The following is a 15,231-nucleotide window of genomic DNA, read 5'->3' on the forward strand; positions in this document are numbered from 1 at the left end:
CTGTGGAAATGTAACTTTCAATATTTCATTAGCACAGTCTCCCAGCTGTTAGACATCCACCAAGAGGCTTTGGTGACACCTTTTCAGTGCAGCTGTAAGAAGATGCATTTATTTTAGGTGGAATTGGACAGCTGTTTTATTACAAATTAATGAGCTATGGTGACCAGAAAATCCAAGTTTAGAAAATAATTTATTAATAATTAATTCTGCATACAATCAAAACTACATAAGCAGTTGGGAATGTTCATGTGAGGCAATGACCAGAATTAAAAGGAACCACAATGCAGTGCAACAAGGCAAAACACATTACCATGGTGGTGTGTCTCTGCATAAGGGCAGGTATCCTGAGATAAAGCTCATTGCACATGGACCCAGTCACCAAAGTCACCAGCAGAGTTGCTCAATGGCGAATGCATCTTCTCTGGCCCCAGCACCTTTGAGCTGATATTTCCCTGATATTGCATCCACTGGCCATGGCCTAGCTGCCCCCATGGACCAACCCAACCCAGCTTGATGCTACACCACATTCTCCCTCATGAAGAACAGGTCCACAGGGAGCGTGGACACCTCCCTGCTTGGCTGTTCCACAATTTGCCTGCTCCCCATCATTCTGCTAAGGAAGTACACACATTCTACTGCCAATAAAAGCTGAGTGTGCCCACAGAGAGGAGATTTAGGGGTGGGGGTGAAGACAGGATTTGTGCATAAGTGATTTTTTAAATTCAGCTCAGCCATTATTCCCCCCAGCAGACAGGCTTTTACCAAGCTTTCCACCACCCCCTTAAAGCAAGTTGCTAGAATATGGTACATTTGGATTGCTCTGATTTAGCACTACCTGCTTTTGTCCTTGCAAAGACTGAGAACCTGTATTTAGAAGGGTGATACCCTTCGGCAGAAATGCCAGAACATTTTCTAAGAAATTTATATGGGCCACACTAGTACAGTTAGACCTGGTCAGGAATTTTTCACTAAACCATTTTTGTGCTAAAACGTGGTTTATTTTTACAACTCTCCCAACTCAAAAGCTTTTTGGAAGGAAGAGTTGAAATTGTCAGAATGTCTCATTTCGGCATCTTCCATCCAGAAAGTTTTGGGGGTTTTGAGTCACAGTGACTTTTCATTTCAAAATGTTATTAAATTTCGACTAAAAAAGGGTTTCTAAAATGGGGGGAAAGGTCAAAATTGAAATAAAAAATACTTAGATTGAACCCCAAATATTATGGGTTTTGTTTATTTTTGTTTGCAAAACCTTTTGAGATTTCAACTTTTCATCCTGATCTGGGATAGGAAATTTTTTTTGAAACCTCAAAAATTCTCACAGGGTGAGAAAACTGCTTCACCCTAGCCACAGTATTTGAGCACCTCACAATCTTCAATGTGTTTATCCTCACAACACCCCAGTGAGGTAGTCAAATGCTATTACTTCCATTTCATAGATGAGGCACTAAGGCATAAAGAGAGTAAGTGACTGACTGAGGTCATGCAAGGAGGCAGTAGCAAAGCAAGGAGCTGAAGCTGGGTCTCCAGAGTCCCAGGCTAGCACCCAACCCACTGAACCACCCTGGTCCTCTTTTTTCAGCTGATTCCAAGCTGGCCAATGTTGGCTTGAAAAAAAGCCGATTTACTGATTTCTGACTCTCCAACTGAGGTGTACACAAAAGCTCAAAGATCAGTAGAAGACTTCTAACTGAGTCTGCTGGAATTTCCACTAGGGTTTCAAAATTCGTAAGTAAACAGTTTTCTATAGGAAATCTTTGCTGTGACAAGAAGCTCCAAAGAGTTAACGGGAACAGATGTGCATATGCCACATGTATAAATCACTTATCACCTGCTGCTAAAATAAATCCCATCTTGATCACTGAGCTTTCATTGCAGCTGCCTCCCGTTCTGTCTCTGCTTCAGCCCTCCACATGGCCTTCTTCTGGGTATTCATCCTCAGCAGCGTGTCATCTCTTCTAGCAGCCTTTGAATATAGATGGTGAAACTCATTAACACAATAAAATTTCCCCAACAATAAATATCCCACTTGTTTGCTTTTCTTGCTTTGGCACCCCAGGGTTCTTTTGATTTTTTACAATGAAAGAAGTTATTGAAGCTAGATTTCCGTGCTTCACCTAATTGCCAGTACTTGCAGCCTCGGATTAGCAGAGAAAGCATATCGTCTTTGCTCCAAAGGCATGTGAACAGCTAGGACAAACCGGGGCGGGGGGTGGGGCTTTCATCACTGAAAGACCCAGAAGCAGAGACCCTCTGGAGTTGTTTGGTTTGGTTCCAGTACCCATCCACCCATCACTGTTTGTTTAATTTATTTCACTCACAGGCTTCAGGCCACCAGTTCCACTTCTAGGTTTCCCATCCCTGCCAGGAGGCCAGCTGTCCCCACCTACGCTGAGCTGACATTTTTGGAGGCAGTGTTTTTTCTTTGCTGTCACTCATTAGAACAGTCACACCAGCCCAGCAAGGAATGGTCACTGCACACAGCTGATGTGTGTGTAATTAGACTGAGGTGCTGGATAGCCTGTCTCACTGCCAGCAGGGCAGCAGCAACATCAAGCAACTGCTGAGTGATGCCACAGCAAATGATAATTCCTTCGGGACAAGCTGAGCTTGTGTGGTCTGGTCAGTGGGGAGCGTGAACCCACAGCACTGGGAAAAGAATGGGCTGAGTGGCCTGAAAGAAATGGAGACAGTGTCTCACTTAGGGCCTGAGCCAAAGCCCACTGAAGTCAGTAGGAGTTGTCCATTCTCCTTGGAGAGGACCCATACTGAGCCACAGAGAAATAACTGGCTGTTAAAGCTGCATTGGAATGGGTCATTGCAAAGTCAATCAGAAAGAATAATTGTCCAATAAATCACATGACCAATACCATATTAAAGTCAGGAACATGTGGTAAGTAACTCATCATCCCTAATATATTGTTTAATGTGTATTTGCTCAAAAAACCTTTGTATTTATTAAGAAAAATGTGTACCTGCCTGCACTGTTCAAACAGTGCTAGCTGACCAGTCAGTACAAACACACACACTTACTTGCTTGCCAGAGATGATCATGACCAAGCAGCCTAACAGAGTCAGTGCCATTGTGATGTAGCAAATTTTGATCCTCAATCTGCTCCTAGCAGCTTTGATGACCTCAGATCTGCAGAAGGGCAGAGCAGATTCCTGGTGAGATGAGAACAACGTGGAATAAAACAAGAGGGTCTTTTAAGGGGAGGGGAGGAGTGGGAGTTGTTTAAAGAATTGCGCAGTTCTTGCCAGTGGCAGTTTATTTTTGCTCAGAGGTCTTCTGTTTTCTTTATATTGATTGATTGTTAAATGCAAAGTTAACAGTAAACTAGCTGCGGCCTGAGGGATTTAGCCAAATGCTGCATAAAGCAAAGATCTGAGGGAGGCCCCCCAGGGAATGAATGCTGCTCCTCTGCCTTTTCCTGACTCAGGGCTTGGCTACACTTGGAAATGTGCAGTGCTGGGAGTTACAGCTGTGGTCGTACAGCTGTGTAGGACCAGCACTGCAGTGTGGCCACATTTGCAGCAGTTGCAGCGCTGTTGGGAGTGGTGCACTGTGGGCAGCTATCCCACAGGGCATCTCGTCTCATTTCGGCGCTGTGGGTTGTGGGGAGGGGACGGAAGGGTGCGGGTCATTCCGCTTCCTGTCCCAACGCCCCGTGGTGCATTGCTTCCCTTTGCAGCCGTTTGGTGCCATTGTGAGTCTGTTGCGTGATTTCTGATAGAAACGGAGCCTGAGCTGCTGAGGACTGTGCTGATGACTGTTGCCAACACGTCACGTTTGCCAGTTGAGCTATTCCTTCAGCTCCAAAGTGACAATGAGGAGTCAGATGATGAAATAGATTCGGCTGATGCTCCTGACACTAAATTGCTTGTGGCAGTAATGGACGTGCTCAGCAGCGTGGAACGCCGCCTTTGGGCTTGGGAAACAAGCACTGAGTGGTGGGATCACATTGTCCTGCAAGTATGGGATGACGAGCAGTGGCTGCAGAACTTTCGGATGAGAAAAGCCACTTTCATGGGACTGTGTGCTGAGCTCGCCCCAACCCTGCGGCGCAAGGACACGAGACTGAGAGCTGCCCTGTCAGTGGAGAAGCGGGGTGGCTATTGCAGTCTGGAAGCTGGCAACTCCAGACAGCTACCGATCGGTTGCGAACCAGTTTGGAGTGGGAAAGTCGACCATTGGAATAGTTGTGATGCAAGTTTGCAGGGCCATTAATCGCATCCTGCTAAGAAGCAGCGTGACTCTGGGGAATGTGCAGGACATTCTGGATGGCTTTGCACAAATGGGTTTCCCTAACTGCGGAGGGGCGATAGATGGGATGCATATTCCTATTCTAGCCCACCCCACCAGGCATCCGAGTACATTAATCAGAAGGGGTATTTCTCTATGGTTCTCCAGGAGCTTGTGGATCACCGTGGGCGTTTTCACTGACATCTACACAGGCTGGCCTGGAAAGGTGCATGATGCACGCATCTTTCGGAACAGTGGCCTGTTCAGGAAGCTGCAGGCTGGGACTTTTTTCCCAGACCAGAAGATCAAGTGGGTGATGTCGAAATGCCCATTGTGATCCTTGGAGACCCGCTTACCCTGTTAATGCCTTGGCTTATGAAACCATATACAGGGAAGCTTGACAGGAGCAAGGACCGGTTCAACTACAGGCTGAGCTGGTGCAGAATGACTGTGGAGTGTGCTTTTTGCCGTTTAAAAGCGTGCTGGAGGTGTCTTTACGGGAAGCTAGACTTGGGGGAAAGCAGCATCCCTGCGGTTATATCCGCGTGCTGTACCCTCCATAATATTTGTGAAGGAAGGGTGAAACATTCAGGGACGAATGGACCTCCGAGGTTCAGCGCCTGGAGGCTGTATTTGCACAGCCAGAGAGCAGGGCTAATAGAGAGGCCCAGCACAGGGCTTCAAGGATTAGGGATGCCTTAAGGGAGCAATTGAGGCTGAAAGCCAACACTAATGTTTGGTGCCTTGCACAGGAGTGATGTGCAGTGGTTACAATGATTTGCAGTGCCTGCTTTTCCCTTGTGGTACAGTATGTTTCACTTTCTGTAATAATAAAAACTGTTTTAAAAGACAAGAAATCCTTTATTAAAAATACAGTACAGAAAACCAGCAGGGGGGACGGTGCTGAACTGTACAGTTAGAGATTTGAATATGTCCTGCTGGAGTGCTGTGCAATGCCTGCTGCACTTCAGGATTAATATGATGCATGGTGATGGAGGTTGAGTGCATAGGGTAAGGGTCGTAGTTGTCAGGGCTGGTAGGTGAACGTACAGGTGTTGGGGGCAGCTGGTGGTGGTAAAACCAGGATGCTGGAGAAGGGGGTTTTTGAGGAAACAGTGGGGCACAATGGAGAGAGCTTTGGATGGGGGGAAGAAAGCACGGTAGTGCTCTGCCTGCATGGCTACCATTGACTGCATACAGTCCGTTTGGCGCTCCAGGACGCTTATCAGCTGGTTTGTGGTCTCTTGACAGCCAATTCCTTTCTGTTGTTAGCCCGTTCTTTTTTCCTGCTTTCTGGATTTCCCTCCATTCCTGCAGCCTCTTATTATCTCTGGAATACAGATTCATAACTGCTTTCACTAGCTCTTCTTTACTTTTCCTTGGCTTTCGCATAAACTCTGCAGCCTCTCAGAAGTCCGTGAAAATGCAGTCAGATTCAAGGACACACTTAAAAAAACCAAGAGAGATAGAAACACTTACTACAGAGGTTCCATTGTTTATAATCACACTCAAGGGGTTTGTAGACTATTTGTAGCATCATTTACACATAGCGAGCATAGCACCCAGAGGCCACAGCACAGCATCAAAGATGGTGAGTACCTCAGGGATCACTGGGTTTTCTGTGCATTGGGGAAAGCAGGTAGCAGCTAGGGGAATACTGCACTGAACCCTACACACCCACATCTGCCACAGCAGTTACTCCTGGGAGCCATCTTGCACACGCGGCTCACCTGGGAAGGGGGGCTGCTTGACTCTGGGATCACTTGGGTTTCTGTGCATTGGGGAAAGCAAAGAACAGCTAGGGGATACTGCACTGATCTGTAGCCCTGCATTTTCCACAGGATTTATCCTCCCAGATATCTCGCTGCTCCGTGTCACCTGGGAAGAGCGGGAGGGTCTTCTACAGCTATGTGGCTTCCGCCCTGGTCCCTATGCAGCTTGCCTGTGTGCAGCAATGGTCCCCCCACCCCTCACGGCACAGTGGCGTGGACGCTTTAGCCTGACTGGGACAAGGACCACGGTGGCTCTCCCTATAAACTTACGGAAGCACATTGCCCACGCTCTGGCTGAAACTTTTTGCAGAGATTACAGAGGGCGATTACCACGACGTGATAGACCAAATCAATGGGCTATTCCACATCTAGGCATGCTTGCAGGCAGCCATAACCAACCCCCCTCCTCCAAAACTTTTCCATCCTTACAATAAAAACTTCTTACCAGGAACAGTCTCCTCTGCTGTTTGTTCTTCACTACCAAGTTCCAGCGGCTGCGAATGGCTAGCTTCTTCCTGGCTGCTGCTGCTGAAGAGCTCCTGGCTGCATGCCTCCTGGGACTCCGGGGTGTCTCCCACTGTCTCACTCTCGTTTCCTCTACACCCTCCCCCTCCTCTCCCGGCTCTGAAGTGTCCATCGTCGTCCTCGGAGTGGCAGTGGGGTCACACCCAAGTATCGCATCCAACTCGTTGTAAAAACGGCAGGTCGTGGGGGCAGCACCTGAGCGCCAGTTTCCCTCACGTGCTTTGCAATAGGCACTCCGCAGCTCCTTTACTTTAACCCTGCACTGCACAGCGTCCCGGTCATGGCCCCTATGCTGCATGGACTTTGATATCTGGCCGTAGGTATCATAGTTTCTACGGCTGGAGCACAGCTGTGACTGCACAGCTTCCTCACCCCAAACACTGATGAGGTCCTGCAGCTCTGGCATTGGTCCATGCTGGGGCTCGTTTGGGGCGCGGAGGCATGGTCAGTGGTTGATTGATTGATTGATTGATTGATTGCACTCCACACCTGGCTGAGCAAACAGGAAGGGGATTTTTAAAATTCCCGGGGCATTTAAAAGGCAGGTCACCTGAGCCCAGGGCAGTGGAGTGCGAAACAATGACCAGAGAGGCTGAAAAGGTATGCTGGGATACCTCCTAATACCCTGGAGGCCAATTACAGCACTGGTTAGTGTCCACACCTGATGAGCAGCGCTGCATCACCAGCGCTGGATTCACTACACCTGAAGCCGAACAGGAGTACAGCCAGCGCTGCAGCCAGGGAGTTGCAGCGCTGGCTGGGCTTTGTAAGTGTGGACAGCGAGTGAGTTGTAGCGCTGTAACCCCATCACCAGCGCTGCAACTTGCAAGTGTAGCCAAGCCTCACTCAGAAGTGAAGAGCAGACAAGTGGCAGAGCCTGGAGTGCAATTTAATCCTTTTAATGATTGAAATCCAGGGGGGCACATTCTCAGCTGATTGTGCTGCTTTAACCTAGATGGGGGTCTGACCCCCACTGGTAGGTACAAATGATGGTTCTGCCGGCTAATGCTACCTTTGGTGGGGTGACATGGTGCTCTGCCCTGGGCCAAGAATGCACATCTTGGCTATGATTAATGGAAGCTTTTCACATTGCAGCTGCTTCTCATGGTGACTCCCCCTTTGGTCTGTCATTATCATCCCATAACATTCCAAGAAAAGCTCCTGCACGAGGCCCGTCTCGAGTCTGGCTTTTCAAAGTAGAAAGTCAGGCAAAGCAAAGCAAGCTGGCCAACAGCTGCAGTGTGGATGGAAGCGAGCAGGCAGCTGCTGAAGGCTTAAAGCACAGGGCAGTGACACACCAGCTGGGAGGACTTTGTGAAGCTCAGCGCATCTGCAACTGTGGCCATCAAGTTACACAAGTTGTTAATAGCAGCCTCCAGGGCTAGAGTCTCAGCAGGGCTAAGTGAACATAGTTCGCTGGTGCAGGAGCCAGTGTTGGGAGAGAAGCCACTTCTTGCACTGGCGGGTGGGAAGAGGAAAAGTCAGGAAGCAAATTGTGATTCTCACAGCCACTGTCTGATTCCTGCCCTGCTCCTGGCACTTCTTTGATCGTTATTCCTTGCAATAGACATTTTAGCATGACAACTTAAGCCAATCACTCATGAAACTGTAGCAAAAGAGTGGCTTTAATTACATCTGTATGGGGAAAGCATGTGTTGAGGAACAAGTAAAGAACTTCCCATCACCACCACCACAGAAACACACCAGTGTTAAAAACCAGGAGGCATTAATGTCTCTACTCCTTGAACTGATGTTCTTGTTTAAAAAAAGGTCTAAATAGGGAAATGAGAGTATAAACTGGCATGATGGAAACTCACTTCAGACGTTTTTTGCTAAAACTACAGATGTTCCAAATTTTCTTTTGAAAGTCATGTGCATTTCTTAATCACTTTAATTCATAAAAGTGGTTAAAGCACATGACCTGAAATGGACATTAGGCAGCACAGTGATTTGTGAGCTACAAAGCAACGTGTGTTAAAAATGGTTTCTGTCCTCTTCTGAAATTCCTAATCTCCAAAGCAATTTAACCCAGTTCACTTTACAGAGTTGGCAAAAAAAAAAAAAAAAAAGCTACTGCTTCAAGATGGGTTTGTATTGTTTTTGGACCGAGATAGCAGCGCACCCACACAATTCATTCACAGTCACCTAGTCCTGGTGTAATATTAGGGAAAAGAACATTCACTATCTAAGCTTAGTGTTGGTGACTGTCCACGTAAGGGAAGGTCTGAACTGGCAGTATTACATATATCGAGTGGTGGAGATTTTGACAACATAAGAAAACAAGGTCTACTTACGATACTAGAGCTGGAATATCCTCCTCTTTTTTAAACCGTCTTGCCCATAATAAAATCTTTTTATCAAATGCTGTAGGTCTTCTGTCATTTCTGAATGTGCTACGGCCTTTAAAAGATATTACCAAAGAAAGTCATCAGCTAAGTTAAGAGTGGAAGTAAAATGCTGCATTTAAAGAAAAAAAGCCTCAAACTGAAAGTTTAAAGAAGGGCTCCACATTCTCTAAGAAACCTGTCATTAAATGCAAAGTCCACTTTCAGTTAAGATCAGTGAGATTTAGCCGCTCACCTCAAGGGCCTTGTCTAGACATTTTCTTTCGTAGTTGTTCCCCATTGCAATTCAGCTGGTGCTAGCAACGATGAAAGGGGTTTTTTAGTCATTGTGTAGTCTAGCCACTGCCAACAATGGTTAAAATACAAGTGGCCAGGCTACATTCTGGATGCACGTTCTGCCAGGCAAGCTGCAATGGTGCATCGTTCACAACAGCACTACAAGAAGTTAGAAAATTTCATTTAATGAATTTTGTGGAATTTTCCTATTTGGGAGCAAAACTGGGATACATGGGATGAAACCCTGGCCTCACTGAGGTCAATGGCAAGATCCCTGTTGATTGCATTGGGCCAGGATTTCACCCAGAGATTTTTAAGGCCAGCAAGGACGTTAAGCTCATTCCAGCATCAAGCCCGTAAATGAAATGAAAAATCTTTCATTTAAAAAATGTTGGAAGGAAATTCACTTTTTCTTTGGTGGGAGGGAATTTTCATTTCATTTATGAGCCTTTTACGTTAAAAAAATGTTTCAGAGAAATAATGTTGAGATGTTCTAATAAAAATGGTGCTGCCGGGGGAGCAAGGGGGAGGTGGTGGACACAGCCAAGTACTGGCTCCAAGTGCCTTGTTGTTAACTGCAGCCTGGCCGATGGTGGCTGATTTTGCTTGCAGCAATCCGTTGAATCGCCAGGTAATGAAGGTTCTTTCTCCCTTTGAGAGCAACATCCCAGAAAATGTATCACAAGGTCAGAGTGACATTCTCCCCACCGTGGTGAACGGCTTGATCTGTACTTTGATCCCAGATGTCAATGGCAAGTGTCTCGCCCACCCCAGTAATTCCCTTCACTGAAATCAACAACACACATGGCTCCCAGGAAAAGCTTTGCAGCAAAAACAGACTGTACATTTTTTTATGTTTGTAGAAAGAAAGCTCTCCAAAATAAATGGCTGGTCTGAAACTACAACCATTTTTCAGTGTTACCACACACAGGTCAAGCAAGAGATTTACAGGGAGATGTTCCCCTCCCCAGTTTGGTGTTCAGAACTCAAAAACCCAGCTCAATTCATCCTCCTTATTTCTCTGTATTTGGTTGTAACCGTGTTAGCTGCAGCATGCAGTACGGCAATGTGCAGATGCAGGAGAGGCTGCTCTGGTATCAAGCAGGAACCGAACAAATTTCTGGCCTACCCTGCGCTGACAGAGTCGCACTCCTCCATCTCCAGGCATGGCCACCGACGCGGTTTCCCTTCTTTTCTGGTGTGATTAGATCAGTTTTGCCCTTGGGCCAAACCAGCAAAATATTCTCCCTTTCCAAGGTTAACAAACACCAAACAAAAAGTCCACAAAACATGCCTGTCTGCCCATCCTTCCTCTGTGGCGGGGGTATAATCGCACCACCTCAGTGCACCACCCTGCTGCTATGGAAGAGTCTGTGATTTTCCACTGCCATGTCCCTGAACCAGCTGCCCCAAACTCAACCCTCCCTGTTTTCCTTTTGCCCCAGGGCCACTGCCAACATTGGCCTTCTCCCCAACTCTTGCCCAGGATTCTCCAGTTCTGCACTTCCATGCTCCTTCTTCTGTCCCCCACCCCTCATCTGGGACTAGGACCACTACGGGGCAACACCCAGGCACTGCAGAGCCTCCCCTAATCTCCCCAATATCTCTTCACACTGAGAACAAGTGCTTTCTAAGATCTCTCCCCCTTTCCCCCCAGGATTTGCTTCCAGCCTATGGTTCCTGCTGAATCTTTCTACTCTGGGCCAGAACTTGAGAATGTCCTGGCCTTCCCCAAAGGCCATATCTATCTTCCTTTCCTATCCTTCTCCCCAAGGCAGACGCTCTGGCTCTGAGAGAGAAGAGGGATGTTTTGCTGAAGAGAGTCTTGTTGACCAGGGACTCCGTCTCCTGTTTCGTCTTGTTTTTAAATGCTCAAATTAGTGAGGTTTAGCAAACTGTCTGCCGTGTTAATTCCTTGACAACGTTGCCATTCCACAAGGAGAATAAGGAGTGAGGCTGTGTTAAGATACAGTCCACTGGGAGACTGACAACATGCTCTCATGAGAGCTAGCTACAGGCACCACCGGTCTGATGCATTGCACCACACAAGATTATCCAGGGGAACCCATTGGTAGTCTCTCACAACATGTGTCACTACGAAATAAGTCCTGTGCCCCAGTCTGGAACTGCATTCTCAATATTGGGCCTGAAATGAGGCCAGCTGAAGTAAGCCAGTTGTCAAAGAATGACAAGAAATGGCCAGCTGGATCCCAGAGCATCTGGTTTGCCATGGCCTTCTAGCCTGTGCAGCTAGAAGTGAGTTGTGGAATTTGCTCTGGGCACATGGAGCTATAGATGACAACTTGAGACACAAGGAAGGAGAAAATCAACCCCCCTGATCTGAGACTTTGCTGCTTGAGTTTGAAAATAAACAGTGGCATTTCGAAGCACATAATGCTGTGTGGGGGGTAAGGGAGGAGGGGGTTCAGCTGACTAGCCCAGCTCTCCTTGAGCTCCCCACATTGCTAATGGTCACCATTACGGCTGCTCTCCCAGAGACAGAAGATAAAGAGCATCATTCCCTGCTGGGGTGACCAGATGTTCTAATTTTATAGCGATAGTCCTGATATTTGGGGCTTTGTCTTATATGGGTGCAAATTATCCCCTACCCCATCCTGATTTTTCACCCTTGTTATCTGGTCACCCTATTCCCTGCTGAGTTTACCTGGTTAAATAACACCACATTGTTCTGACTAAGGCCTTTCTTTCACCCTGGTTTTGAGAGTGGCTGAAAAATTCAGCGTATAAATCCTGCACCCCTTTCTCACCCAGTGAAGGGCCGGGGGGCTTTTAGAGCGTGCGTTGGAGACCTGCCTAATTACCCGCCCGGTCCTGGGGAGAGTTGCTGGACACACTGCTGCCTTTCTTAGCATGGTAAGGCAGTGTCAGCAGAGCAGGCTAGGGCCGGGCTACAGCCCAGTGCAAGGCAGGGAGGGCTGGAAGCCCCGGCTATCAGCCATCCCCAGGGAGTCAGCTGCAGATCCCCAGTGGTTTCTAGCCCTTCTCCCCCAACCCCCCCACCTGGCTCTTGGCTACTGAAGCTCCAGGGGAATTTTTACAGGGCCTGCCCCATTCAGACAGGCAGCCAGACCCATCCCCAAGACAAGCAGCCTGCCAAGGAAGAGAGCTAGGCCAGGCTGCTGAAAGCTGGCAGCCAGGGGTGACACTGGAGGTGGCTGAGCACCTGCTGCATGGTACCAGGTATCGTGACTGCTGGGGAAGCCACTTTGCAGGGCTCATAGGGAGCACCAAGCAGCTACCCCGCCCTCCAAGCACCTCACCCCATGGGAAGACTGTGCCAGCACTAACTGCCCTCTCTCAAGGTAAATCCCCACTCAGGATCTTTCTAGCCCAGGGGAGTGTAATTCAGTCCACTTCCTGCCTAGCCATCTTTCTGTGCCCAGTGACCTTCACTTGGTGCCTGGCAGGAGCCTTCAGGGACACAGAACCTCGGCGCTGCCTGACCCGAACCCTTCCTGCACAGAGGTCACAGTTCTCCCAATTTCTAACACTTCCACTGTGGGGAGAGCTGGGGGAGAGACCCGCTGCAAGACCTACCTGGATGAACCCTGGGTATCCAAGAGCTGCTATCAGGGCATATTTGTAAACTTCAGGTGACAATTTACTTTGCAAGGCCTGAGTCTAATAGCAGCTCCATCAGCCCTGGCCAACTGCCTACAGTAATATGAATAGCTTCTCTTCTAGGACTTCATTCCTAGGGCATGAATAGATGCATCTATTTCCTGACTGGTTTGTTTTTTAATATAACTAGTTCACTTCCATGAACTGGGAACATTTGCTCTGATGGAAGTAGGACTATTTTAAAATGTAAATTAAGAAATTTTCCATGTACACTGTAAAGAACATACAGAATCTCCTCAGCTTAGCTAGGGGATAGAGAAACGGGTCAGTCGCTGGCCATTTTACTGTAAATTATGTGAAACACAGAACAAAACATTTCTACCCACCTGGAATAACCTTCTTTGTGGCCTCTGCTTTGTTACAAAATGTTCTTCTTGTCAATATCTGAGCATCCTTGGTACATGGACACCTCCAGAAATAGGTTGTTCTCAAAATACTTGAGAAAAGAGGCTTACTTCTCAATAGCTGCCTCAGCATTGTGTGCTTGGTGGTGAAAAGTCCAATTCTGTCTCTTGTGCTTCAGTGAATAAACAAGCCAGTAGTAGCCATTTACTCTTATAGACCTGATGTTCCAGCCAGCACACAGCAAATCAAGGTAAATTTGCCAGGTGTTCGAAGTTTAAGCTGCTGTGTGTCTGCTGACAGTATCACATATTTACATCACTTACCAGCTTCGCTAAGTCACAGTGGCTGGAACAATAGTTCTACTGCTCGTGTTTGCTCAAAGACACACCTTTAAAATCACAGGGCAATAACCCTAACTGCTCCTGCCTGTGTACAGTGGGGCTAAGCCAATTCCGGTTGAAGTGACTGCGAACTGTGTGTCTCAGGCTCTGTAGCTCCAAGGAGCTGCCAGTGATTGTAAAGATTTTGCATTTCTCTTATTCTTTGCTCTGTAACCCCCATGACCAGCAACAACAAATTGTAATGCCTGTATCGACCGAGAACTGAAATCGCAGGTTGTGTTAATAGAAAGAGTGCTGTGAAAGATGCTTTTCCCAAAGGGAAGTTCTGTAGCTGCTAATTGTCTTTTCAGGTTAACTCTATAAGAGACCTTAACAATCACACACATTTTATCTTGAAAACCAATTGATTTAAACATGCATCTTTAAGAAGGAGAAACTTTCTTTGTTACTGAGTAATAGTGAGTATAGGCTGGTGGAGAGAGAACTTATCATGGTTAAAACTAAGATTTTGTCATGGTTATTTTTAGTAAACATCACAGGCAGGTAATGGGCAATAACCAAGAATGCACAGAAGCCCATGACTTGTCCCTGACTTTTATTAAAGATAACTACAATAAAATGGGGACAAAGGAAGGTCCAGCACCCACTACTGCTGGGGCTCCAGGGTTTCCCCCGTACCCAGGATGGCTGAAGACACAGGGCTCCTCCCTGCCACTGGCAGCAGTTTGGAGCTGTGGGGTCTGCCCTTGGCAGCTGGGAGCTGCAGGGTCTCCCTCCTCCCCCAGAGACTGGAAGCTGCAGAGTTCCCCACGGCAGTGGCTTGGAGCTGCGGGGTCCCCCCCACCGCCTGCCCTGACTTCCATAACCTCCGTGACAATATCTTAGCCTTACTCATGAATCATGATATATTACTGGCCATGGATTTCAGTGGATGTCACAGTACTCAGCTCTTCGTTGTTATTTGCCATCCATTAACTAATTTACCTCATGTACATAAAAAATAAATTATTATAAATCTCGAATTTGCAAGCAGATTGATTGCATGTCAATCTTTTGGTGATGAGGGTAGTCTGAAGAGAAGAAAAGAGGTCTAGGCAGCTGGCAGTTTCAGTTCTTAGGAGTTCTTGCCCTCTGAATTAGTTGCTGTAAATCTTGTGATAAACCCCCAAATACAAAGTAAAATTCATCTGACACCTTTGTGTTATGCTTGGTTTCAAGAAGAAGCCACTCAGAGCCACTCAATTTATGATGGTTTCCATTAGAAGCCACAACTTCAGCCAGTTGTGTCTGAAACTTGGCCCAGGGTCATGAATCTCAGGGTTCCTGAAACCACTTTGGCATCTGCCACAAAAACTAAAAGTAAGCAATTTTCACTCGGTTCTGGGTTTTGTTACAAACATTTTATTTTGAAAAAGTCACTCTTGTGACCTTTTAGCAACATTTCCAAGGCTCCTGGAGCTGCCTGGATCTCAGGAGTTTAGGTGTCAGGGCAGTTCGGGGTGCCTTGGTGCCAGGGCTACCAGGCTGCCAACGAGTCAAGTGGGCAAGTGGACAGAAAACCAGGCAGATTTCAAAACCTACCTGGCAAGCAGGTTCCCATTGGAAACCTGCCTGCTTTCCACTGGAATTTTGTCAAAATGGGACGTTCCCGCAGAATGTTTCTGCTTTCTCAAATCAGCGTTTTCAGCTGAACAACATTCCATCAGAAAATTTCCATCCAGCCCTGACTCTGATGTCACTGACTA

The 15,231-nt window shown here is 47.2% G+C and overlaps 1 protein-coding gene across 1 annotated transcript; it reads right to left on the minus strand.

The window, feature by feature from the left end:
- Positions 1-1,331: 1,331 nt before the first annotated feature.
- LOC116822530 (protein FAM162B-like) lies at positions 1,332-13,277 on the minus strand. The gene is made up of 4 exons (XM_032776468.2): positions 13,127-13,277; positions 8,832-8,937; positions 3,031-3,139; positions 1,332-1,963 (listed from the first exon to the last, which is right to left on the minus strand). The coding sequence occupies exons 1-4, from the start codon at positions 13,275-13,277 to the stop codon at positions 1,856-1,858; spliced, it is 474 nt and encodes a 157-aa protein (XP_032632359.1). The 3' UTR covers positions 1,332-1,855.
- Positions 13,278-15,231: the final 1,954 nt, after the last annotated feature.

Source organism: Chelonoidis abingdonii, chromosome 8, assembly GCF_003597395.2.
Source record: "Chelonoidis abingdonii isolate Lonesome George chromosome 8, CheloAbing_2.0, whole genome shotgun sequence".
Classification (NCBI taxonomy): domain Eukaryota; kingdom Metazoa; phylum Chordata; order Testudines; family Testudinidae; genus Chelonoidis; species Chelonoidis abingdonii.